At 40.8% G+C, this 25,389-nt stretch overlaps 1 protein-coding gene across 1 annotated transcript in view; it reads left to right on the forward strand.

The window, feature by feature from the left end:
- Window positions 1-25,389, forward strand: part of WDR88 (WD repeat domain 88) — a 40,803-nt gene that overhangs the window by 9,008 nt on the left and 6,406 nt on the right. Inside the window, exons 3-7 of the mRNA XM_038368605.2 lie at window positions 5,686-5,774; window positions 9,927-9,990; window positions 10,529-10,667; window positions 15,183-15,312; window positions 18,342-18,526. Coding sequence (XP_038224533.1) covers window positions 5,686-5,774; window positions 9,927-9,990; window positions 10,529-10,667; window positions 15,183-15,312; window positions 18,342-18,526 — 607 coding nt within the window. The remainder of the gene's footprint in view (window positions 1-5,685; window positions 5,775-9,926; window positions 9,991-10,528; window positions 10,668-15,182; window positions 15,313-18,341; window positions 18,527-25,389) is intronic.

The following is a 25,389-nucleotide window of genomic DNA, read 5'->3' on the forward strand; positions in this document are numbered from 1 at the left end:
GTGAAAGTTTGGGAATAGATGAAGAACAAAGCTTTACTTGGGGTCAGCTCAAGCATCCACAGTGTTCAGCACTTCCAGGGTATCCAAGAGATAGGACTCATTTCATCGTTAGCTCCTCCCATGAAACAGCTGAAGAGCCGCTCCCTTTTTGATAGGTTTCAAGGCAGATAATCATTATTACAATGGTGATGTTTAAGGAAATATTTTTAGGAGGCAAGACGGTAAATAAATGTGTCCAGCCAAGTGGATCATTAAGATGTTCACAATTTTATGTTGATAATTCCGTCACATTGTCAGAACTACATACTCACTCCTCATCCCATCACAGAATTGGAATTTGTAAAGTATAGATTCTTCTATTTTTAGTGAAAACCTATGGCATCATGGAATCTTCCTTAAGTAAACTAGATGGAGGGGACGCATGAAAGCCTCTTCATTGAAAAGAGAATATAATGTACTGAATATTTTTTTCTTCAAGTGTGGAAGATTAGTACTGTCTGATGTGACTTGCTTATCTTGGGCATAGTTGTGTAAGAAAAATTTTATCCCGCACTTCCTGAGAAATGATTTTTTGTCAGGAGCTATCTAAGAGAATCTACCTGAATGTTGAGGGCTTCCTTATAAGCAACACATAAGAGAAACAATGGTTCATTTCTCCTGATAACTTCCACTTTGTCAGGACAACTCTGATTTCCTCTTCTGTAGGAGTAGCTGGGCCAGTTAGGATTCATAAAAGACCAGGTTTGATAACAAAGAGCTAGGGAAACTGTCAATTCCACTTCGAAGTTTCTTTGTTTCTTTAGAAAGAGTAGATATCAAATGTGTATCTAAGAAAGTATTTGGAATTCCTCTTGTGAATAGAAAGTATTTCACTGGCAGTGAACACATCTTTTGGAAAACACAAATTAATAAGACACAGTACACATGGTCTAAATCAGTGGTTCTCAACCAGAGGCACATGTACCCCTGAAGGTATGCAGAGGTCTTCCAATGGGTACATCAGTTCATCTAGATATTTGCCTAGTGTTACAACAGGCTACATAAAAAGCACTAGCGAAGTCACTACAAACTAAAATTTCGTACAGCCAATGACTTGTTTATACGGCTCTAAATACTATACACTGAAATGTAAGTACAATATTTATATTCCAATTCATTTATTTTATGAATAGATAGTAAAAATGAAAAAGTAAGCAATTTCTGAGTAACAGCGTGCTGTGACACTTTTGTATTTTTATGTCTGATTTTGTAAGCAAGTAATTTTTAAGTGAGATGAAACTTGGGGTATACAAGACAAATCAGACCCCTGAAGAGGGTACAGTGGTCTGGAAAGGTTGAGATCTATTGGTCTAAATAAGACTAGGACAGTTTTGACTGCAAGGCTTTTCTTAACTCATAGAAAAATAAAACAAGATTGTAAGTTAGAGTTTTTTTGTTTGTTTCAGCCTTAGAAAAAGACATGATGGCTCTAATGTCTGCTATTGGAGCACTGAAAAATAAGAAAGAAAAATCAGACTTAAAATAAATTTACTTTCATAAAATTCTCTGTGTCATTCATAGATTCATAGATACTAAGGTCAGAAGGGACCATTCTGATCATCTAGTCCGACCTCCTGCACAGTGCAGGCCACAGAATCTCACCCACCCACTCCTATGAAAAACCTCACCTATGTCTGAGCTATTGAAGTCCTCAAATCATGGTTTAAAGACTTCAAGGAGCAGAGAAGCCCCCCTCAAGTCAACCATGCCCCATGCTACAGAGGAAGGCGAAAAACCTCCAGGGCCTCTCCAATCTGCCCTGGAGGAAAATTCCTTCCTGACCCCAAATATGGCAATCAGCTAAACCCTGAGCATATGGGCAAGATTCACCAGCCAGATATTACAGAAAATTCTTTCCTGGGTAACTCAGATCCCATCCATCTAATATCCCATCTCAGGGGATTAGTCCTATTTACCCTGAATATTTAAAGATCAATTACTTACCAAAATCCCATTATCCCATCATACCATCTCCTCCATAAACTTATCAAGTAGAATCTTAAAACCAGATAGATCTTTTGCCCCCACTGCTTCCCTTGGAAGGCTATTCCAAAACTTTACTCCTCTGATGGTTAAAAACCTTCGTCTGATTTCAAGTCTAAACTTCCTGGTGGCCAGTTTATACCCATTTGTTCTTGTGTCCACATTGGTGCTGAGCTTAAATAATTCCTCTCCCTCTCTGGTATTTATCCCTCTGATATATTTATAGAGAGCAATCATATCTCCCCTCAACCTTCTTTTAGTTAGGCTAAACAAGCCAAGCTCCTTAAGTCTCCTTTCATAAGACAAGTTTTCCATTCCTCAGATCATCCTAGTAGCCCTTCTCTGTACCTGCTCCAGTTTGAATTCATCCTTTTTGAACATGGGAGACCAGAACTGCACACAGTATTCTAGGTGAGGTGTCACCAGTGCCTTGTATAATGGTACTAAAACCTCCTTATCCCTACTGGAAATGCCTCTCCTGATGCATCCCAAAACCGCATTAGCTTTTTTCACAGCCATATCACATTGGCAGCTCATAGTCATCCTATGATCAACAATACTCCAAGGTCCTTCTCCTCTTCCGTTACTTCTAATTGATGCATCCCCAACTTATAACTAAAATTCTTATTATTAATCCCTAAATGCACAACCTTACACTTTTCACTATTAAATTTCATCCTATTACTATTACTCCAGTTTACAAGGTCATCCAGATCCTCCTGTATAATATTCCGATCCTTCTCCGAATTGGCAATACCTCCCAGCTTTGTATCATCTGCAAACTTTATTAGCACACTCCCACTTTTTGTGCCAAGGTCAGTAATAAAAAGATTAAATAAGATTGGTCCCAAAACCGATCCCTGAGGAACTCCACTGGTAACCTCCCTCCAACCTGACAGTTCGCCTTTCAGTAGGACCCGTTGCAGTCTCCCCTTTAACCAATTCCTTATCCACCTTTTGATATTCATATTGATCCCCATCTTCTCCAATTTAACTAATAATTCCCATGTGGCACGGTATCAAATGCCTTACTGAAATCTAGGTAAATTAGATCCACTGCATTTCCTTTATCTAAAAAATCTGTTACTTTTTCAAAAAAGGAGATTAGGTTGGTTTGGCACGATCTACCTTTTGTAAAACCATGTTGTATTTTGTCCCATTTACCATTGACTTCAATGTCCTTAACTAATTTCTCCTTCAAAATTTTTTCCAGGACCTTGCATACTACAGATGTCAAACTAACTGGCCTGTAGTTACCCGGATCACTTTTTTTTCCTTTCTTAAAAATAGGAACTATATTAGCAATTCTCCAATCATTCGGTACTACTCCTGAGTTTACAGATTCAATAAAAATTCTTGCTAATGGGCTTGCAATTTCAGGTGCCAATTCCTTTAATATTCTTGGATGAAGATTATCTGGGCCCCCCGATTTAGTCCCATTAAGCTGTTTCAGTTTCGCTTCTACCTCAGATATGGTAATATCTACCTCCATATCCTCATTCCCATTTGTCATGCTACCATTATCCCTAAGATCCTCTTTAGCCTTATTAAAGACTGAGGCAAAGTATTTGTTTAGATATTGGGCCATGCCTAGATTATCTTTAACCTCCACTCCATCCTCAGTGTTTAGCGGCCCCACTTCTTCTTTCTTAGTTTTCTTCTTATTTATATGGCTATAGAACCTTTTACTATTGGTTTTAATTCCCTTTGCAAGGTCCAACTCTACTCGACTTTTAGCCTGTCTCACTTTATCCCTACATGTTCTGACCTCAGTTAGGTAGCTTTCCTTGCTGATCCTTCCCATCTTCCACTCCCTGTATTTCACAGCTGTTAATTGAACAGAATAACTTCCAGTTGAAGGATCCTGTCAGGGGCAGCTGCTGCCAAGATCCAGACTGTGCACATTTCAAAAGGTGGGAGTGAGGGGGAGGTTCAAATGTAGCAAAGCTTAACTGAACAGCACAGCAGCCTTTAAAGGGGCATGTGCAAATAAGGCAACTTACAGTGCCACACGCAGGTCCTGATCCTGAAAACTCTTATTCAGATTCAAAAGATCCCCTTGAAATTAGTGGCACTACTTATATAAAATAAAAGCTTGATCATATGAATAAAGGAATAAAAATATGTTGACCTAGAGTTACCACTGCATGTCAAACTTTCTTTATTGTATTTGAAATGTGTTAGGTAGCACTTCCCATTGTGTAAAGCTCAATTATTATTATTTTTATTACCTTAGCACCTAGGAGCTCTGATTGTGGACTAGGACCCCATTGTGCTGACTGTACAAACACAGAACCAAAAGATAGGTCCTGCCCCAAAAAGCTTACAATCTGAATATAAGACAAGACACAAGGGGAAGGGGCAAGGAGGGGATTATAAGGAAAGGAGACAGTTTTGGTCAGCATGATAGGCTATGGTCGCAGTACACTAGTAGTCTAACCTTTGTCGTGTTTGAAGGTTTTGACAGAGGATAATGAGGTAAGCTTTACAGATATTTACAGGGAGTGCCTTCAAGCATGAAAGACAGAAATGTGAGAAAGCACAAAGGTATTTGAAAATGTATCAAATGGACAATGGAGGTTGATGTCCTGGGGTGACTGAAGGCAGGAGTTGACATCTCGCTTGTGAGAGATATGTAACGTGGGGATAGGGCATGAAGGGCCTTGAAAGTGAAACAAGCAGCCATGTTTGATGCAATAGAGCTAGGAAGATGATTGCAGCAGAATTCTGAATGGATATGAGCAGGGCCAGATTATATTTGTCAAGGACAGAGAAAAAAATGTTGCAATAAGAGAGACATAAGATGGTCTGAGAGCCTGGATAAATGTTTAGTTGTGTGGATGGATAGGAAAAGCTGTATTTCAGAGAAGTTATGCAAAAAGAATATGTAGCTTGGATGTGAGGGCTAGAGAAGACCTGGTGAAATTGGAGGAGAGGAGCTCCAGACTGTGACTGTAACAGTGTGTTTAATGAGGTTAGAGATTAAATGGAGATAGGGTGGTAGTTGGAGAGGCAAGTGGGATCAAAGATGGTTTCTTTAAGATAGGAGAGACTAAAGCATGCTTGCATAGTAAGGAGAAAGAGTCAGAGGAGAGTGAGAGGTTATGAAGAAGAGGAGGGAGGGTTAGAGTGTGCACAAGGGAGAGCAGGGGATGGGATGGCATCACAGGGGCAATGGAGGGATTAGAGGAGGAGAGCAGATGAGAAATGTCTGCGAGGGAGAGAAGGAGGAGAAAATTGTATGAGGGGCTAAGAAGGTGAGCCAAGCGGAGAAGGAAAGTCAAGTTGTGTTTTGTCAATTTCCTCTGGGAAGAAATTTGTGATTCATGGCTCTCATTGTGCTAGGCCCTGAACAAAAAGTGTTCCCTGACTCAGAGAGCTTACAGTCAAAATATAAGACAAGAGACAACAGGTGGATACAAACAGACAGTGGAGTAAAAGGACATAATGAGACAATATTGGTCAGCATGACAGGTGGTGTATTGATGACTAATTTGTGGAACAGGTGAAAGGTCATTTTTTTTTCATGGATAAAGGTAATAATCATTCTATTTCTGAGATCAGATGTTACAACTGAGACCAAGCTCACTGAATTCAGATCTTTTATATGTTGCATTTTATCTTTTCAAAATCATTAATCAAGCTCCTTTGGATTTATTTAAGGATGTTGAAAAAGGTGTTCCTATTCAAGTCTTTGAAGAAGAACACACAGCTCCCATTTCTGAGTGCAGCTTGACTCCTGATAACAAAAGGTGACCTTTCATTTGTAGTTCATATGTAAGTATAAATAGAGAGGAAAAAGTGGTGCTATTTGACTGCTAGATGTTACATTTTTACAGCAAATGAAAAAAAACAGAACGAAACTCAGAACAAATAAACTAAGTATTGCTCTGATGCTTCCATATATATAGATTTGTTAGAGAGGAAATTGAATTAATCTTTTCTAAATACACAGAGATAGCTGTGTTGAAGATGGTTAAAAAGTGCAGATAGAAAAACTGTTATGCCAGTTAGCTTATCTTTGACCATTTAATATTACTTTTATAATGCAGTAAAATGAATGATTGTTTTGGTGTAAACAGATGTGTTTGAAATTAGACACTAAATTATTGGAACAGTATTCTGTTGTTATATTTAGAGCAGGGGTTCCCAAACTTGGTTCACGGCTTGTTCAGGGTAAGCCCCTGGCAGGCCATGAGATGCTTTGTTTACCTGAGCGTCCACAGGTATGGCCGCTCGCAGCTCCCAGTGGCCGCTGTTCACCGTTCCCAGCCAATGGCAGTTGCGGGAAGCAGACACCACACTTTACTCTCCCAGAATAAGAATCATGAGATGATGGTGTCTTCAGAGAATGGAACATTACTTACTTTTTGATTCTGCTTTTCTGAAGAAGGATTCTTCACCCATCCACACAGGGCAGAGAAGGTTATTGTATTTACTATGTAGTGCAAGATTTTATGGAGCTCTTGCTTCCCACTCTTGAAAGTAACTATCTGAAATGTTTTGGGGCCTGTGAAGTGGGAGCAGGCTCAATTGGGGGAATTCTAGAGCCAGCCTACAGCCATAAATGTTAAGAGCTTGGAGGATTTCCTGAATGACTTGTGCTGGTTGCACAAGACCCAAGAGTGAGGACCCTGCAAGGTGTTATCTTCAGAGAAGCATAATAATAAGGTAAGTAATTTTTGTTTGCAGTAATATTAACAAAGTACAGCTTTCCTCACTATTCCCACTGCTAAACCCTTTGTCTTCTTAATTTCTTATCTTAAATACCTTAAACTTCTCTTCTCAGGACTTTGTTGCCTCTCCCTATTCAAGTATACACAAAGTGGATGAAATCATTTTGCTCTCCTACTGTCCCAGTTGTATCATCCCCTCCTTGAGTCTCTTCATTGACTTCCTATCTTTTATTATAGTGAATTCAAACGTCTTTTCCTTACCTTAAAGGTCCAACATAAACTAGCCCCTGCTGTTATGTCTTCTCCTTCTCCCTTGTTCTTTATCTTCTTTATCCTCTGCATCTTTCTTTTCCTCCCTCTTCTTTGCACCTTCATTCATGCTAGTCCTACAGTTGGAACAGTCTCATGTCTGCAAAGCTCCTTCTCTACTTTCAGATCCTTAAAACTTACTTCTTCCAGGAATTCTTCTGATCTTATTCTCACCAGCAACTTGTCCAAGATGTCTTAAAACTTTCTATTTTAGAACCCAATGCAATGCACATTAAGGAATGGGAATCTTTCATTTGGCTTCAGTGAGTGTTAGAACAAGCTCTTCAGGACAAAGAACTTGCCTAGATTAGACTGTAAACTCTATATACTTAGAGATATGTAAATGTATACCACTGTATAAATGAATAATAATTCGTGAACTAGCCTAGGATCATGGGTTTCTTCTGATATTGGAATTTATATATTCAAAAAAGTTCTGTCTTGTCTGTATTGTTTATCAGCATTCTACATCTCTGCAGTCAACTGTCATAATTTTGTCAGGCGATGCATCTTATCTAATGTCCTGCCATGGACATTAATCACTACAGCAGCTGTGGCATACACAAACAGTTGAATGTGTAGGTCAACCAATGTCTCGAAGGGTATTATTCCTGGTATTGCTATCAGTGGAGCATAGTCTAGATCAGGGGTAGGCAACCTATGGCACGTGTGCTGAAGGTGGCACACAAGCTGATTTTCAGTGGCACTCACACTGCCCAGGTCCTGGCCACCGGTCCCGGGGGCTTCGCTTCTGGCCTAGGGTACTGGCCACTGGCCCACTGCCAGCTGGAGTTCTGTCCGCTGGCCCCGCTCAGCCCGCTGCTGGCCCCACTCCTGACCACCGGTCTGGGGGGGCTCTGCTGCCTGCCTGGGGTCCTGGCCGTCGGCTCGGGGCTCTGCAGCTGCCCCCAGTTCTGGCCCACTGGCTCCAGCCTGGGGCAGTGAGGGATGCAGACAGGGGCAAGAGGGGGCACAGCTCAGCACCCCCACCTTAAAAATTGTTCCAGTGCCACTGTACTGGATATTTTTAAGTCCTGATTTGCTGCTTACATCACTACGACGCCACATGGAACAGTGCACTGCGTTTGATGTTGAGATTAGAAGTACATGCAAGAACTGGAATCAGGATTTTCTGACAGATTTCAAGATTTCCAGCGATTTGGCCCAATGCTTTCTTTTCTAATTAAACCTGAAAAGTTCAATGAAAGTGACTTGGATTTGTCTGTATTTCAGTGGATGGGGTATTGAAGATTTCAAAATGCAGCTCATTCAGTTAAAAAGCTCAGAATTGTTGGCATCAAAGTTTGGAGATCTGTGGAATGCACTTGAAGCTACCGAGAGAGATCATGGGGCCTCTATTCTGATCTGCTGGATGTCCCTGCCAGTGAAATTTAAATGTTTGAAGAAACTTGCATTTGCAATGATTTCAGCATTTGGATCCACATACCTGTGTGAACAAGTATTTTCACACATGAAATCTGACCTCTGTCCCTCTTGGAGCTGGTTAACAACTGATCACTCAGAAGCCTGTGTGTAGCTTAAAGTATCCAAATACGTGCCAGACATTGGAAAACTCAGCAAGGTAAAGCAAGGGCAAGGATCACACTAAACTGATAAGATCTTCATTTTAATTTAATTTTAAATGAAGCTTCTTAAACATTTTAAAAACCTTATTTACTTTACATACAACAATAGTTTAGTTATATATTATAGACCGATAGAAAGATACCTTCTAAAAATGTTAAAATTTATTATTGGCACACAAAACCTTAAATTAAAGTGAATAAATGAAGACTCAGCACACCACTTCTGAAAGTTTGCTGACCCCAGGTCTAGATCAATTCCAATCAAGTTGGAGGATTGGCAAAAAAAACTTTAAGTAGTGACAATACTTTGGTCACCACACTTTAAATATGCTAACAGTGCCTTTTGCTGTTGCCTGAGTTTTTGAAGATTGTTAAACAGACAAGCAGAGTTTCATAGTTGTTGACCTTTATATCTGTTTCTAGTCAAAAATAGCATTGATATATAAACTAGATATAGCCTTTATATGTTAGATTATGTCTATCGAAGAGCAGAAAATAAATTGTAGATTGTCAGAAGACTAATGTATGAAATTCCTTGCCATCTAGGTTCCTTTTATTCTATTCTATTTAAAATCCATGTTCATGTTGAACTTATATAAAATGATATTCAGTGACATTTTAATAAATTGGTCAAAAAGTGAACAAGTGAAAAGCCATTATGGTAATAAAGAATAATTATCATGTTCTTTAACATTCAGAATAAATGTATTTAAAATATGTGGGAATGTTTTAAGAAAAGTGTAGAAGAAAAAAATTAATGTGAGCTCCCATTTACCAGAAAGCTGTCGGTTTCTAGTAAACTTTATTAAATGGCTTTGTTGTGTAATGTGGCTTTGTATTTGTGCATAGCAAGGTCAGTAGTGTTATGCAGCAATATCAACTCCTGAAAATACATATAAATAGCAACAAAGACACTTCACATTTATAACAGCAAGCCCACTATAATTGCTTTACATTCATTCTAAAGTTAGTGATAATTAAATAACTTGTAATGGGACGAAATGAAAATGAGTAGGCTGTCTGTACTCCAAATTACATAGAAGGCATTCTTTTGTTAATTTCTAGTGCGAAAAATTCCAACTTTTATTTCATAATTTCCAACTAACTCCTTTTTTTGGCAATAGTTTTTGCAAAAATATAAAAACAAAATATATTTGTCTTAAATTATTGGGAAGTAAAGAGAACAAATAATTTAACAGAATACTAAAGGTGTTGTTTGTTTTTCCTCCCACAAAGACAACTTTTTATTGTTTTTACACTAACAGCATTTTAAGTCTGAGTTCTTTTAATGGGAACGTTGATTGTTGTTTTTCTTAATGTGCTTAATTTTTAGAGTGATAACATCATCATATGATAAAACAGTAAAGGCTTGGGATATGGAAACAGGAAAAATGCTTGTATGTATTGATTTTTTCAATGAGTTTAGCTTTTAGCAGAAATGGGTAACATTATCACATTCAAAAAGATTTTTAAGTTGGAGGCACAGTAAAATATGCAATCCTCACATTACTGATCAATGTGGTCTAGTTGGAGTCTGTAGGCTCAGCTGTGAGAGCGATTAACTGTATGACCTAGGGCAAGTGAATTTCTTGATGTGCCTCAGTTACCTCATCTGTAAAATAATATAAGAATGATTACCTCCCCAGAAGGCTACCTTGAGGTTTAATTCATTTAATATTTGTGGCCAATTTTATGATCTCAGCTGGCCGGTGCTATCAAATTTTAAATTTCCTGCTAATGCAAAATATTAAGTGGGTTTAAAAAATTGAAATACTGTAAACACACATGGATCAGAGTTCATTAAAATATCAAACAGTAGCAAAAACTGAAAAAAAATTCCTTCTGAGCCTATTTACTGATTATAGAAGAACTGATAAGAAGCTATGTCATAACTAATCCCCAAAAGCATGACTTTCCATTTATTTTCTTCTTCAGTGGACTGTCGACCAAGAAGGTCTTGTAACTTCATGTAATATTTCGTGTGATGGTAAATATGTGGTATCTGGCTTAGACATGGAAAATGCTATATGTGTTACTGATGCACTAAATGCCACAACAGTGGCATATGTTCAAGGTAAGACTTTAAAACTTCACATTGTTTTGTTCCATTCTTGAGGCTTGCATCTGATAAGATAATTTTTGATTGCATAAAGAAAGTCATAAAAACTAGATTAATATTAAATTCAAGATCTGTTGGATTCAAACAATCTTTTGTGAGGTTGGGAAACAAACCAATGGGTAAGGAAGGGGAAACAGAATTTAAGAAGACATATCACAAACATGCCCTCCACATGGCAGTGAATATGGAACATCAGGATTTTATTTCTATAGGATGTTTTTGTCCAGTTACACTTTGTTCAGCTTTGTTAATGTGTATTAAAACGAGCGTGTGCAAGAATCTTAACCATATGTGTTGGTTAGCATTCTGCAACTCACCCTTCCTTTTCTTCCATCTCTTTCCTCTCCTTCTGAAGTGTTTGTTTTCTGTAATAGACTCCTCAGAGGATTTTTAATTCTAGATTTTTCAGGATCAGTAGATTGGTGTTGTCTGATGTGAGTTCTGCATTTGAGGTGCACTGATGATGGAATGTATCCCAGTTCACTAGGTCTGGTTAAGCTTCCTGAATTACTTAAGGCCCATGTAATCCCATGGGTCTGCACAAGCCCTATGTGCTCTTTAAGTGGTGTAGAGGGGCTTGGGTGGGCTCTGTGCATTCTGGTAAGTTGTATCCCAGGTCTGGTGACATGAATTAATATTTCCTTCTGTTTTCTTCCCAAAACCTCTGTGATAGCTACTATGCTATCATAAAAGCACCAGGAACTGGAGGAAGATGGGATAAGAGATAGATCAATGATAACATGGTGCATGAGTCCACTTGTGGACTCATAGATAAACCTATAAGACTGAATTCTAGTGGTTGCTTTGCAATAACCAAGAAGGCTTGTGTGTTTTCTCTCCGTATGTACATAAACATATTGTCTTGTCAAGTTAAACTAACTACAGTTGTTTTGTTACTAATATCACTTTAGATTGATACAGTTTTTAACAATCTAATTTACTTTTCACAATTTATTCAATTTGTCTTTTTTAAACTTTCATCTCTTTGGCCTGTAAAAAATCAACTATTTAATATCACTTTGGTTTATAGTCATTTTCTGGTTTTCATAAATTGGCACAACAACACATATTTAGGATGCAAACCCAGCAAAGGCATGTTTCTTTGATTTAAAAGAATATTTCTGTGACTTTGTTTTAAAAAAGTTCATAGAAAAACTTCTATTTCTATTAGACTTCATAAGAACTTGTTTTTATAAAAATTATGTTGTGGACCAAAATTAGCCTGACAGTGGTTTTGATTTTTAAGCACAATTCCCCTTTGAAAGCAATTTCCGCGCTGAGACTGCAGTCCAGCAAAGCACATCAGCACATGTTTAAGGACTTGATTCTGGGTTATGCTGAGTACCTTAAACTCCCATTGAAGCCTGTGGGAGTTGAAGATGTTGCAGAATCAAGCCCTAAACACATGAGCAATCTCATAAATTAGGATAAACAAACATGTATTTAAGTGCTTTGCTGAAATTTCTAGTTCTTAAAAGTCAGAAGTACACTACAGCTGAATGTAGTTTCAAGATGGATAACAGCTCCATTATTCTTTAAAGGGACACTTTTTGCGAATACAGACTAACACGGCTGCTACTCTGAAACCTGTCAGAACAGAGTTGGTTTACAATGACTTTCATGGAACTACTTATATCAGGGTGGGCAAACTTTTGGGCCCGAGGGCCACATTGGGGTGCAAAACTGTATGGAAGGCAGGGTAGGGAAGGCTGTGCCCCAAACAGCCTGGCCCCCCTGACCCCTATCTGCCCCCTCCCACTTCCCGCCCCCAACTGCCCCCTTCAAAACCCCTGACCCATCAAACCCCCCCGCTCCTTGTCCCCGACCGCCCCCTCCCAGGAGCCCTGTCCCTAACTGCCCCCCCAGGATGCCACCCTCTATCCAACCGCCACTGCTCCCTCTCTCCTGACTGCCCCCGACCTCTATCCACACCCCCACCCCATCCAACCCCCCCGCTCCCTCTTTCCGGACTGCCCTGACCCCTATCCACAGCCCCGTCCCCTGACAGGACCCCCGGGACTCCCACGCCCTATCCACCCCCCCGTTCCTCATCCCCTGACCGCCCCCCCAAACCTCCGCCCCATCCAACCGCCCCCTGCTCCCTGACTGCCCCCCACGACTCCCTGCCCCTTATCCAACTCCCCCCCCTTACCATGCCTCTGAGAGCAGCAGGAGCTCGTAGCCCCGCCGCCTGGCTGGAGCCAGGTGCGCTGTCCACGCAGCTGCGGGGGAGAGGGGACAGCAGGGGCGGAGCCGGGGACTAGCTTCCCAGGCCAGGAGCTCAAGAGCCAGGCAGGACGGTCTCGCGGGCTGGATGTGGCCCGCGGGCTGTAGTTTGCCCACCTCTGACTTACATGCTTAAAGTTTAACCATGTACGTTGCTGAATTTGGGCCTGAAAGCTTAAAAATCAATGGAATGGTGAGCTAGTGACTTATTTTTAGATTCATTAGCAAAAAAAGAAAAATCTACAAAACTACTACTCCTTTGAATTTTACATTTTAATTTAAATCACAGTATAAGGATATGTTTTAATAAAGTTATTGATCAAAAGACAACATAGCTGAGATTTATCCATAACTGAGGAAAACTTAACGTATCCCATAACTTTTCCAATGCACTGTATTGCTTTTGCTGGTGTTTATTGTATCTTTTCAACTGAACTGTGTGTTGGGGACTTTCATGCTGTTTTAAAAAAAGACCCTTCCATGAGCTTGTTTTGTCTACAAACTGGATCATACCATGGCTAAAAAAAAAATCCCACATATGATATACTGGATTTTGAGTTGTACCATGTACTTCAAATGTCCTTTTAACTTTTTCCAATTTATTACTTCACATGCAAATTCTAATCCCATTGTTGAGACTATTGCAAATTAATGTTTAGATCAATATGACTTTAATGTATAGATTGAATATGATTGAAATGATGTTAATTTGTTGATAGGAAGTATTTACAAAAATAATTGTTTTACTGTGTGCCTTGAAGTTTTACTATGTGCCATGTTTACATGTGCTCATGGCAGAATAGCTGACAACTAATATAACAAAGCCAATGAGGAGTCAGTATTTTCATAATAGAATTTCACTTTGGTAATATGTTGATAGTAAATATAATATTTATATTTGCTCATCTACAGTTTCATATGACTGCTTAATTAATCGATCTATTGTATGATATTTCAGTCTAGTGTAATTATCCCTCCAGATCTGTGAGGAATGCATGTTGTCAAATTTAATCAGATAATGTCTGCATTATTGCTTACCTTTTTACTTCAAAATTTCTTTTTGTCTTAGATATAGGCTCTTAATGTAGTGTAGTGTAGCTTGTAGTGACAGCTCCACTACACCCTTTTCTCTGCTTGGAGAATAGGATAAGTGATCTATGCTATAGCAGCTGTCTACACTATTCCTCAGATTGGCCAAAAATCAGTGTTTAAGGAGCAAAGTGCTGTGCCCTCCTCTAAAGAACTAGCATATCAACTTCATGACCTGCCAGGGGTTGCAAGTTTGGATTGCCTGCATATAATCCAATTTACTATTTTCACAGGCAGTTAGCGAGAATGGCTTAGCAGAGAGAATTATCTCAAGTCATCAGTGACTATTTTGACATGTCACTGTCATTCTTTCTAGGATATTTAAAAGAATTGTTATAAATTACAATTAAAATCAGTTTGGAGTACTTTTCATGAAATAATGTATTTTTAAAATATGATGTTTGTGCAGGATTCTCACTCTTGGACTCTAGCTCCCTAGTATAAAAAAGGAGGAACTATCTCCCCAAGCTTTTAAGATTTTTAAGACTAAAGGTTAGTGGTAACAGGTAGGGAATCCAAGCCACCACCTCCACTTTTGTTTTATGCCCAAGGTTTAATTGCTTGTTCACATTACTGTTATTGGACTTGTTCGTGTTGCCTGTTGAACTTGTTCTTTTGGGGTATTCCTAGAGCTGCTTAATGTCCACGAATTAGAATCTTGGCTAGAAGATATCGTTAGAGAAGGGGGAATACTGACCTGCTTCTCTGAAGATATCATTTTATGTGATATTCTTATTCACTCAACCTACTTACCTCCTCTCAGAGTTCAGAAGGGAATTTCTGGGGTGAATTTTTTTCTGACACTTTGATATGTTATTGTCCTACCTTTTGCCAGATTACATTTTCAATTATTTTTTTTTTGTTATTTGATAATTTTTGTTTGTTTTTTTCCTTCGTTTCCTACTTAATCGGGACTGGATGGTTTGAAGGGCAGTAAGTTAGTTCAGGTGTTTTGTATGACACCAGTTGGGGAGGAAAGGGGGATTGTGCTCCTACTCACTGCCGTCGGTGGGAAAAAAACCATCAAGAGTTCAGGGAGTTCTGCCTTTTTTGAACTACAGAGCTGAGACCCAGATGTGAGAATCCTGAAAATAGCATCTTCAAGGAAGCAGAATTACAAGATAGGTAATATTTTTGTTTTGGTTTTTATTATAGATCATCACAGAAGCACAATCACAAGATGTTGTTTTGACCCTGACAACGAGAGAGTCTCTTCAGTATCATCTGATAAGACCATAAAGCTTTGGGACATTATAGCACAATCCACCACTATCACAGTTAATGAGTAAGAAAAATAGTATATCTATATTAGGCAAGATTTATATGTACTTTTAAAAAGTATCAGTGAAATTTGTGTTACAACTTATACTGGGAAAATGAACAGTAATTATGTAACCGAATAGCATAATACATGGAAAGGCTGAATAACATACCATCTAAACACATGTGTAAGCAGGGAATGGTCCCGCTATTACGGGGAACTGTCCTGGCTTATACACTTATATACAGTGAAATGGGCGAGCGAAAGGATCTGAGTCCTCACTCCCACTTCCTTTACCCAGAGGCTTGCCTGACCTCAAGGGCTCCCCTTCCATACTCCTGTGGTGGCAGAGTCCTCATAACCCCAACAAGGCTGGGTCCAGGATTCCTGGGGGGCTCAACCCCCAACCTTGTTGTGGTCACTTAGGGCAGGAGCTAGGGAGTTCCCACTCTGGGGTGTTCTCTCTGCACTGGATGCTTCCCTGACCCACTGATTGTTACATGCAGTTCAAAGCAAATACAATTTCTTAAACAGCAATCAATTAAAATAATAAGGACAAAATGGGAAAGGCTAAAGGAAAACACAAACAAAGGGACATCACAACCAGCAGTCTCTGGAATGTAAGGGAAGTTCAGTCTGTTCCTCACAAGTCCCAGGTCCCTTCTCAGGCCCTGATTGTGCTGCAGGGATGCTGCGGGTTGGACACTTGCTCTGTCAGTGGCCACACGCTCTCAGGCTCTAGGTGGCAGGACCCTTCTTCCCAGCGTTGCCTCTGCCTTGTCAGGGTTAGGATCCCCCTCCAAGTCTGACCTGCAAGGCCTCTTAGCTGGGGGTGTCTCCCTGCACTGGGCCTGCTGTCCAGGGTTCCTCTCACTCTCGCCAGCCGCTCACCGCACCCGACTCCGGACTGCTCCAGCACCAGCTCCACTCTGCCTCTGCTCCAGATCCACTCTGCCTCAGCGCTGCTGCTGCTCTGCCTCCAGCTCCCTGGGCTACTTCTCTGGCCCCTTTGCCTCTGGTTGCTGCAGCTCTCCTCCCAGATCAGGTCTGCTCTGTGAGCTGCTTCTGTGATTCTGCTCCCAGCACTGACCTGCTTCCTGGGCGGGTTTTCTGGCCTCTCTGGATCTGACACAGCTCTGCTCCCCAGCTCAGCGTGGGCTCCTGCTTTCTCCTGAGCTCGGCCCCACTCTGTCTGACCCAGACAATACCAGCTCACTGGGAGGACGGGACCCCCCTGGCCTCCTGACTTCTTGATTAGCCTGCCCACCCTGTTAATCAGGCGGACCTGGAGCATTGGCCTCTCCCCATTGTTTCTGGGGACTATCAGTCTCAAGGACCTGATTTCCCATCGACCCTTCCCCTTCCTTTTGGTACTGGGAGCTAGCCAACCAGAACACCCCCACTGAATTTTAGTAAGGGGAAAACAGTCTCCTTACACATGGAAAGGTTAAATAATATGCTATATACAAGCTTCTTGGTGTGAATGACAGATGAGGTGCATCTGTCCATCTGTAAGCATTAACTAAGGCTAATCATAGTTTCTAGGTACTGAGACTTAGAATTTGATAGTGGAGAAAGCAAACAATAGCATGGGGAATGTGCTGTTGAACTGGAAGCTAGTTGCTGATGTTTCTCAGGACTAGCAACACTGGATAATAACATTAACAAATGTGAAGAAGATGAAACACCATTTAGCATGATACAGATCTCTAAAAGGACTGCAAAATGGAACATATACATATGCACAGGATATATTTTTGGAGAGGGATACATCTTGATCTGAGTGTGGAATCAGAGTGAAATTATCTGGAGAGAAAACTCACAGCTGTTAATTCACTATCTAGAGTTGATGGCTTCTGAATCTGAAACTCAGGTGTGAAATTTGTATACTCCCTGGAACCGAAAGGTCAAATCTTGAGAGGTTCAAACTGTCCCTTCCATTCTGAGGTAAATAGATTGACTTCTGTGCATTAACTGGAGGCATTTCAGATGAGAATGTAACACCTGAAATCCATTCTGATCATAGTGACTTTAAAGTTCCTATTGCACTATTCTTAATATTAGGGATTTCCCTGATATCCAGGCCACCTTGCTGTTATCGAGTGTGTTGCTGCATTTGATTGATGTATGTGCATGTAGCCTGATCCTGAGAGAAGCCCCCACAACTCTCACTGAAGTCAATACTACATGAAAATCCTTATATAAAGATAGAATGCTAATGTCTGTGTAAGAAGGGAGTATATAACAAATGAAGATGTCAGATGAGCTATTGAAAAACATTAACAATGGCGTTAAACAAATTCAATGGTTCTGGTTTTAAATCATAAAAGCATTAATCATAAATTGTCTGGATAAAAAGGTACTGTTAAAGTTGCCCTTAAAAGAATTAGGAATTTTCTTAGAATGGGAGACTCAGATCTGGAGCATTTTACTAATCCTTCTTTTAAATTGCAATGGATATAGCACTGTTTCCTGCAGAGATGCTTGTAATCCTTTCCCCATTGTGGATTGCATGAATTGCTAAAGACCTGTCAGGTTCTGAAACTTTGAGATTCTTTCTAGAGGTGCACCCCCTGTTCTCAAAATCAGAGTTCATTGTAGAATTGATTAATCTTTTCCGTTGATTATGTTTAGTTAGTTTCAAATCACCATATAGTTTCATGACATGTAGAGAGAGACATACAGTGCTGTTTATTTGAAGGCATCCATAGCTCACCCTTCAATGTTGCCTTTTAATTAAACTGGTGTATAGTGTTACCCTGTGGATGACAAGAAACAGGTGATAAGCTCTACTTAAAACTCAGTTAGTACTGGATCCTGTGAGATGTTAAACACTATGACTGCATCCAGAAAAGCACTTAATAACATGCTTAATCTTTTGCAAATGAACAGTTCCAGGGACTTTTACAGAACTACTCAGATGATAAAAGCTAAGAATGTGCTTCACTAGATGGGCCAGAGTACTTAGACCTTGCAAGATCAAGCCCTTACAGCATTCTAATGGCTTTAAAAATCACACTATCCTGTTGCAGTCATTTTCATGTGTATTTCAGGGCACACACCAATGTCATCTCAGACTGCTGCTTTACCATAGATGGTCATTACTTGTGCACGGCATCTTGGGACAAAACCTTAAAAATATGGGATATAAAAACAGGGGAGTTTCGTTATCATGGACCTATTTGCTTGAACCATGGTCATGAAGGTTCTGTTAGTTCCTGTGTTTTTAGCAAAGATGGTGAGTTATGTTTTATACCATTATACACATCTTCAAGTATATACATGTACTACATTTCAGATAAGTCACAGGGGTCACATGCCAATCAAATGACTAATTTATTTCTCAATTTCAAAATTAAATGTTTTTCATTTGGATTAAATGGCTACCCACATAATGTAAGTAAATTGAAATTGATGGTTTGTATTCTGCTTTACTCAGACATCTCAAATGCTGCTTAATTGATATAATCGTCAAAGATTTTCTGTAAAAAGATCTTGATTGAGAGATTACAATGAGTAGAAACTACTGAGCCACCTCATGGATTGAATGCTTGCTATTATCCACCTGGTATTAGTTAATGGTTGTAAGGCACTCTGAAAATGTAAAACACTATATACAGTATATTAGTATATATATTTATTGTTAAGTTTCAGAGTAGCAGCCATGTTAGTCTGTATTCATAAAAAGAAAAGGAGTATTTGTGGCACCTTAGAGACTAACAAATTTATTTGAGCATAAGCTTTCGTGAGCTACAGCTCACTTCATTGGATGCATTTGGTGGAAAATACAGAGGGGAGATTTATAAACACAGATACACGGAGAACATGAAACAATGGGTTTTATCATACACACTGTAAGGAGAGTGATCACTTAAGATGAGCTATTACCAGTAGGAAGGATGGGGGGAAAAGGAGGAAAACCTTTTGTGGTGATAATCAAGGTGGGCCATTTCCAGCAGTTAACAAGAACGTCTGAGGAACTGTAGGGGGTGCGGTGGGGGGAGAAATAACATGGGGAAATAGTTTTACTTTATGTAATGACTCATCCACTCCCAGTCTCTATTCAAGCCCAAGTTAATTGTATCCAGTTTGTAAATTAATTCCAATTCACCAGTCTTTCGCTGGAGTCTGTTTTTGAAGTTTTTTTGTTGAAGGATAGCCACTCTTAGGTCTGTAATCGAGTGACCAGAGAGATTGAAGTGTTCTCCAACTGGTTTTTGAATGTTATAATTCTTGACGTCTGATTTGTGTCCATTCATTCTTTTATGTAGAGACTGTCCAGTTTGACCAATGTACATGGCAGAGGGGCATTGCTGGCACATGATGGCATATATCACATTGGTAGATGCGCAGGTGAACGAGCCTCTGATAGCCTAATCTGATGTGATTAGGCCCTATGATGGTGCCCCCTGAATAGATACGTGGACACAGTTGGCAGCGGGCTTTGTTGCAAGGATAGGTTCCTGGGTTAGTGGTTCTGTTGTGTGTTGTGTGGTTGCTGGTGAATATTTGTTTCAGGTTGGGGGGCTGTCTGTAAGCAAGGACTGGCCTGTCTCCCAAGATCTGTGAGAGTGATGGGTCGTCCTTCAGGATAGGCTGTAGATCCTTGATGATGCGTTGGAGAGGTTTTAGTTGGGGGCTAAAGGTGATGGCTAGTGGCGTTCTGTTATTTTCTTTGTTGGGCCTGTCCTGTAGTAGGTGACTTCTGGATACTCTTCTGGCTCTGTCAATCTGTCTCTTCACTTCAGCAGGTGGGTATTGTAATTGTAAGAATGCTTGATGGAAATCTTATAGGTGTTTGTCTCTGTCTGAGGGGTTGGAGCAAATGCGGTTATATCATAGAGTTTGGCTGGAGACAATGGATCATGTGGTGTGATCTGGGTGAAAGCTGGAGGCATGTAGGTAGGAAAAGCGGTCAATAGGTTTCCGGTATAGGGTGGTGTTTATGTGACCATCGCTTTTTAGCACTGTAGTGTCCAGGAAGTGGATCTCTTGTGTGGACAGGCTGATGTTGATGGTGGGACGGAAATTGTTGAAATCCTGGTGGAATTCCTCAAGGGCTTCTTTTCCATGGGTCCAGATGATGAAGATGTCATCAATGTAGCACAAGTAGAGTAGGGGCATTAGGGGAAGAGAGCTGAGGAAACGTTGTTCTAAGTCAGCCATAAAAATGTTGGCATACTGTGGGGCCATGCGGGTACCCATCGCAGTGCCGCTGATTTGAAGGTATACATTGTCCCCAAATGTGAAATAGTTATGGGTGAGGACAAAGGCACAAAATTCAGCCACCAGGTTTGCCATGACATTATCAGGGATACTGTTCCTGACGGCTTGTAGTCCATCTTTGTGTGGAATGTTGGTGTAGAGGGCCAGGATGGTGTTTTCAGGAAAATCATCGATGGATTGTAGTTTCCTCAGGAAGTCAGTGGTGTCTCGAAGATAGCTGGGAGTGCTGGTAGCATAGGGCCTGAAGAATGAGTCTACATAGCCAGACAATCCTGCTGTCAGGGTGACAATCCCTGAGATGATGGGACGTCCAGGATTTCCAGGTTATGGATCTTGGGTAGCAGATAGAATACCCCAGGTCGGAGTTCCAGGGGTGTGTCTGTGCAGATTTATTCTTGTGCTTTTTCAGGGAGTTTCCTGAGCAAATCCTGTAGTTTCTTTTGGTAACCCGCAGTGGGATCAGAGGGTAATAGCTTGTAGAAAGTGTTGTTGGAGAACTGCCTAGCAGCCTCTTGTTCATATTCCAATTGACAGAGCTAGAAGATTACCCAGAAGTCACCTACTACAGGACAGGCCCAACAAAGAAAATAACAGCACGCCACTAGCCATCACCTTCACCATCATAAAAGAAGCTTCTCCAAAACCTTTCCTGAGGTAAATTTATTTCCTTGACTCCAAATAGAGTATATTCTTCTAACATGGGACAGAAATAGTGGGAAAACGTCAAGAAAGTGTCAAGAAAACTTTCTTCAGAGTAGCAGCCGTGTTAGTCTGTATTCGCAAAAAAGAAAAGGAGTACTTGTGGCACCTTAGAGACTAACAAATTTATTTGAGCATAAGCTTTCGTGAGCTACAGCTCACTTCATCATCTCAGTTATTGGCACCCTGACAGCAGGATTGTCTGGCTATGTAGACTCATTCCTCAGGCACTACGCTACCAGCACTCCCAGCTATCTTCGAGACACCACTGACTTCCTGAGGAAACTACAGTCCATCAGTGATCTTCCTAAAAACACCATCCTGGCCACTATGGATGTAGAAGCCCTCTACACCAACATTCCACACAAAGATGGACTACAAGCCATCAGGAACAGTATCCCCGATCATGTCACGGCTAACCTGGTGGCTGAACTTTGTGACTTTGTCCTCACCCATAACTATTTCACATTTGGGGACAATGTATACCTTCAAATCAGCGGCACTGCGATGGATACCCGCATGGACCCACAGTATGCCAACATTTTTATGGCTGACTTAGAACAACACTTCCTCAGCTCTTGTCCCCTAATGCCCCTACTCTACTTGCTCTACATTGATGACATCTTCATCATCTGGACCCATGGAAAAGAAGCCCTTGAGGAATTCCACCAGGATTTCAACAATTTCCATCCCACCATCAACCTCAGCCTGGACCAGTCCACACAAGAGATCCACTTCCGGTGCTAATAAGCGATGGTCACATAAACACCACCCTATATCGGAAACCTACTGACCGCTATTCCTACCTACATGCCTCTAGCTTTCATCCAGATCACACCACACAATCCATTGTCTACAGCCAAGCTCTACGATATAACCGCATTTGCTCCAACCCCTCAGACAGAGACAAACACCTACAAGATCTCTATCATGCATCCTTACAAGTACAATACCCACCTGCTGAAGTGAAGAAACAGATTGACAGAGCCAGAAGAGTACCCAGAAGTCACCTACTACAGTACAGGCCCAACAAAGAAAATAACAGAACGCCACTAGCCATCACCTTCAGCCCCCAACTAAAACCTCTCCAACGCATCATCAAGGATCTACAACCTATCCTGAAGGACCATCCATCACTCTCACAGATCTTGGGAGACAGGCCAGTCCTTGCTTACAGACAGCCCCCCAACCTGAAGCAAATACTCACCAGCAACCACACACCACACAACAGAACCACTAACCCAGGAACCTATCCTTGCAACAAAGCCCGTTGCCAACTCTGTCCAAATATCTATTCAGGGGACACCATCATTGGGTCTATTCACATCAGCCACACTATCAGAGGCTCGTTCACCTGCGCATCTACCAATGTGATATATGCCATCATGTGCCAGCAATGCCCCTCTGCCATGTACATTGGTCAAACTGGACAGTCTCCACATAAAAGAATAAATGGACACAAATCAGATGTCAAGAATTATAACATTCAAAAACCAGTCGGAGAACACTTCAATCTCTCTGGTCACTTGATTATAGACCTGAGAGTGGCTATCCTTCAACAAAAAAACTTCAAAAACAGACTCCAACAAGAGACTGCTGAATTGGAATTAATTTGCAAACTGGATACGATTAACTTAGGCTTGAATAGAGACTGGGAGTGGATGGGTCATTACACAAAGTAAAACTATTTCCCCATGTTTATTCCCCACCCTCCACTGTTCCTCAGACGTTCTTGTCAACTGCTGGAAATGACTCTTCTTGATTATCACTACAAAAGGTTTTCTTCCCTGGCCTCCCTCTCTCCCCCCCACTCTCCTGCTGGTAATAGCTCATCTTAAGTGATCACTCTCATTACAGTGTGTATGGTAACACCCATTGTTTCATGTTCTCTGTGTATCTGTTTATATAAATCTCCCCACTGTATTTTCCACTGAATGCATCCGATGAAGTGAGCTGTAGCTCACGAAAGCTTATGCTCAAATAAATTTGTTAGTCTCTAAGGTGCCACAAGAACTCCTTTTTATTATTGTTAAGCACATTGAATGAGAGAGAGAGGTTGTCACTGTGTATCTTTAGTCAGTACCTCCAGGAGTAAAGTTTCTACATGGTTCAATCAACATTTTCTAATAATGTGATATTTCAGAAAAAAATCTTTATGGTATTTTGTGAGATATAGTAGTAGAGCACTAAAACTCCTCTGTATAAAATGGCTGATATTTTAATTCTTTTGTATCCCAGGTAATAACTGTGTCCTGGACTAAATAATTTCTGAAGCTGAAGCTTAGATGTTAATTTGCCTGTGATATTGCTATTGCAGAGTTAAAGAAAACACCATACATTTGTTATATTGAATTTTGTCTCGCCTCTTTGCTGTGCTTGACTACTGCAAATCTTTATGCCTTGATTGGCTGTTTCTCTCAGAACTTCCCGTCTTTATACCCATAACAAACATGGCCTTTTAGAGTACTGACCCCTCTTCACCTTGGGATCCCATCTAAACCCAGTCTTCTCAGTTCAGTGATTTCAATCCTAAACTACACACATTGTGGGGGAAAAAATTCTGGGAATGAAATCATTGAAGGTGGTAACACCAACTAGTTTGGCAATAGCAGTCATAGGGATAGTAGCTGACTTGCAGATAGGCCTCTGAACAGTGGTATTTGGAAGTATCACCTCTAATCTGATAGAGAGATCATTACAAGAAAGTTTTCGCAAAAAAAAAAGGAGTACTTGTGGCACCTTAGAGACTAACACATTTATTTGAGCATAAGCTTTCGTGAGCTACAACTCACTTCGTCGGATGCATTTGGTGGAAAATACAGTGGGGAGATTTATATACACACACAGAGAACATGAAACAATGGGTTTTATCATACACACTGTAAGGAGAGTGATCACTTAAGATGAGCTATTACCAGTAGGAAGGATGGGGGGAAAAGGAGGAAAACCTTTTGTGGTGATAATCAAGGTGGGCCATTTCCAGCAGTTAACAAGAACGTCTGAGGAACTGTAGGGGGTGGGGTTGGGGGAGAAATAACATGGGGAAATAGTTTTACTTTATGTAATGACTCATCCACTCCCAGTCTCTATTCAAGCCTAAGTTAATTGTATCCAGTTTGTAAATTAATTCCAATTCACCAGTCTCTCGCTGGAAGTTTTTTTGTTAAAGGATAGCCACTCTCAGGTCTGTAATCATGTGACTGGAGAGATTGAAGTGTTCTCCGACTGGTTTTTGAATGTTATAATTCTTGACATCTGATTTGTGTCCATTTATTCGTTTACGTAGAGACTGTCCAGTTTGACCAATGTACATGGCAGAGGGGCATTGCTGGCACATGATGGCATGTATCACATTGGTAGACGCGCAGGTGAACGAGCCTCTGATAGCCTAATCTGATGTGATTAGGCCCTATGATGGTGTCCCCTGAATAGATATGTGGACAGAGTTGGCAACGGGCTTTGTTGCAAGGATGGGTTCCTGGGTTAGTGGTTCTGTTGTGTGGTGTGCGGTTGCTGGTGAGTATTTGCTTCAGGTTGGGGGGCTGTGTGTAAGCAAGGACTGGCCTGTCTCCCAAGATCTGTGAGAGTGATGGGTGGTCCTTCAGGATAGGTTGTAGATACTTGATAATGCGTTGGAGAGGTTTTAGTTGGGGGCTGAAGGTGATGGCTAGTGGCGTTCTGTTATTTTCTCTGTTGGGCCTGTCCTGTAGTAGGTGACTTCTGGGTACTCTTCTGGCTCTGTCAATCTGTTTCTTCACTTCAGCAGGTGGGTATTGTACTTGTAAGGATGCATGATAGAGATCTTGTAGGTGTTTGTCTCTGTCTGAGGGGTTGGAGCAAATGCGGTTATATCGTAGAGCTTGGCTGTAGACAATGGATTGTGTGGTGTGATCTGGATGAAAGCTAGAGGCATGTAGGTAGGAATGTAGGTAGGCGGTCAGTAGGTTTCCGATATAGGGTGGTGTTTATGTGACCATCGCTTATTAGCACCGGAAGTGGATCTCTTGTGTGGACTGGTCCAGGCTGAGGTTGATGGTGGGATGGAAATTTTTGAAATCCTGGTGGAATTCCTCAAAGGCTTCTTTTCCATGGGTCCAGATGATGAAGATGTCATCAATGTAGAGCAAGTAGAGTAGGGGCATTAGGGGACGAGAGCTGAGGAAGTGTTGTTCTAAG

This window comes from Dermochelys coriacea, chromosome 12 (assembly GCF_009764565.3).
Source record: "Dermochelys coriacea isolate rDerCor1 chromosome 12, rDerCor1.pri.v4, whole genome shotgun sequence".
Classification (NCBI taxonomy): Eukaryota; Metazoa; Chordata; order Testudines; family Dermochelyidae; genus Dermochelys; species Dermochelys coriacea.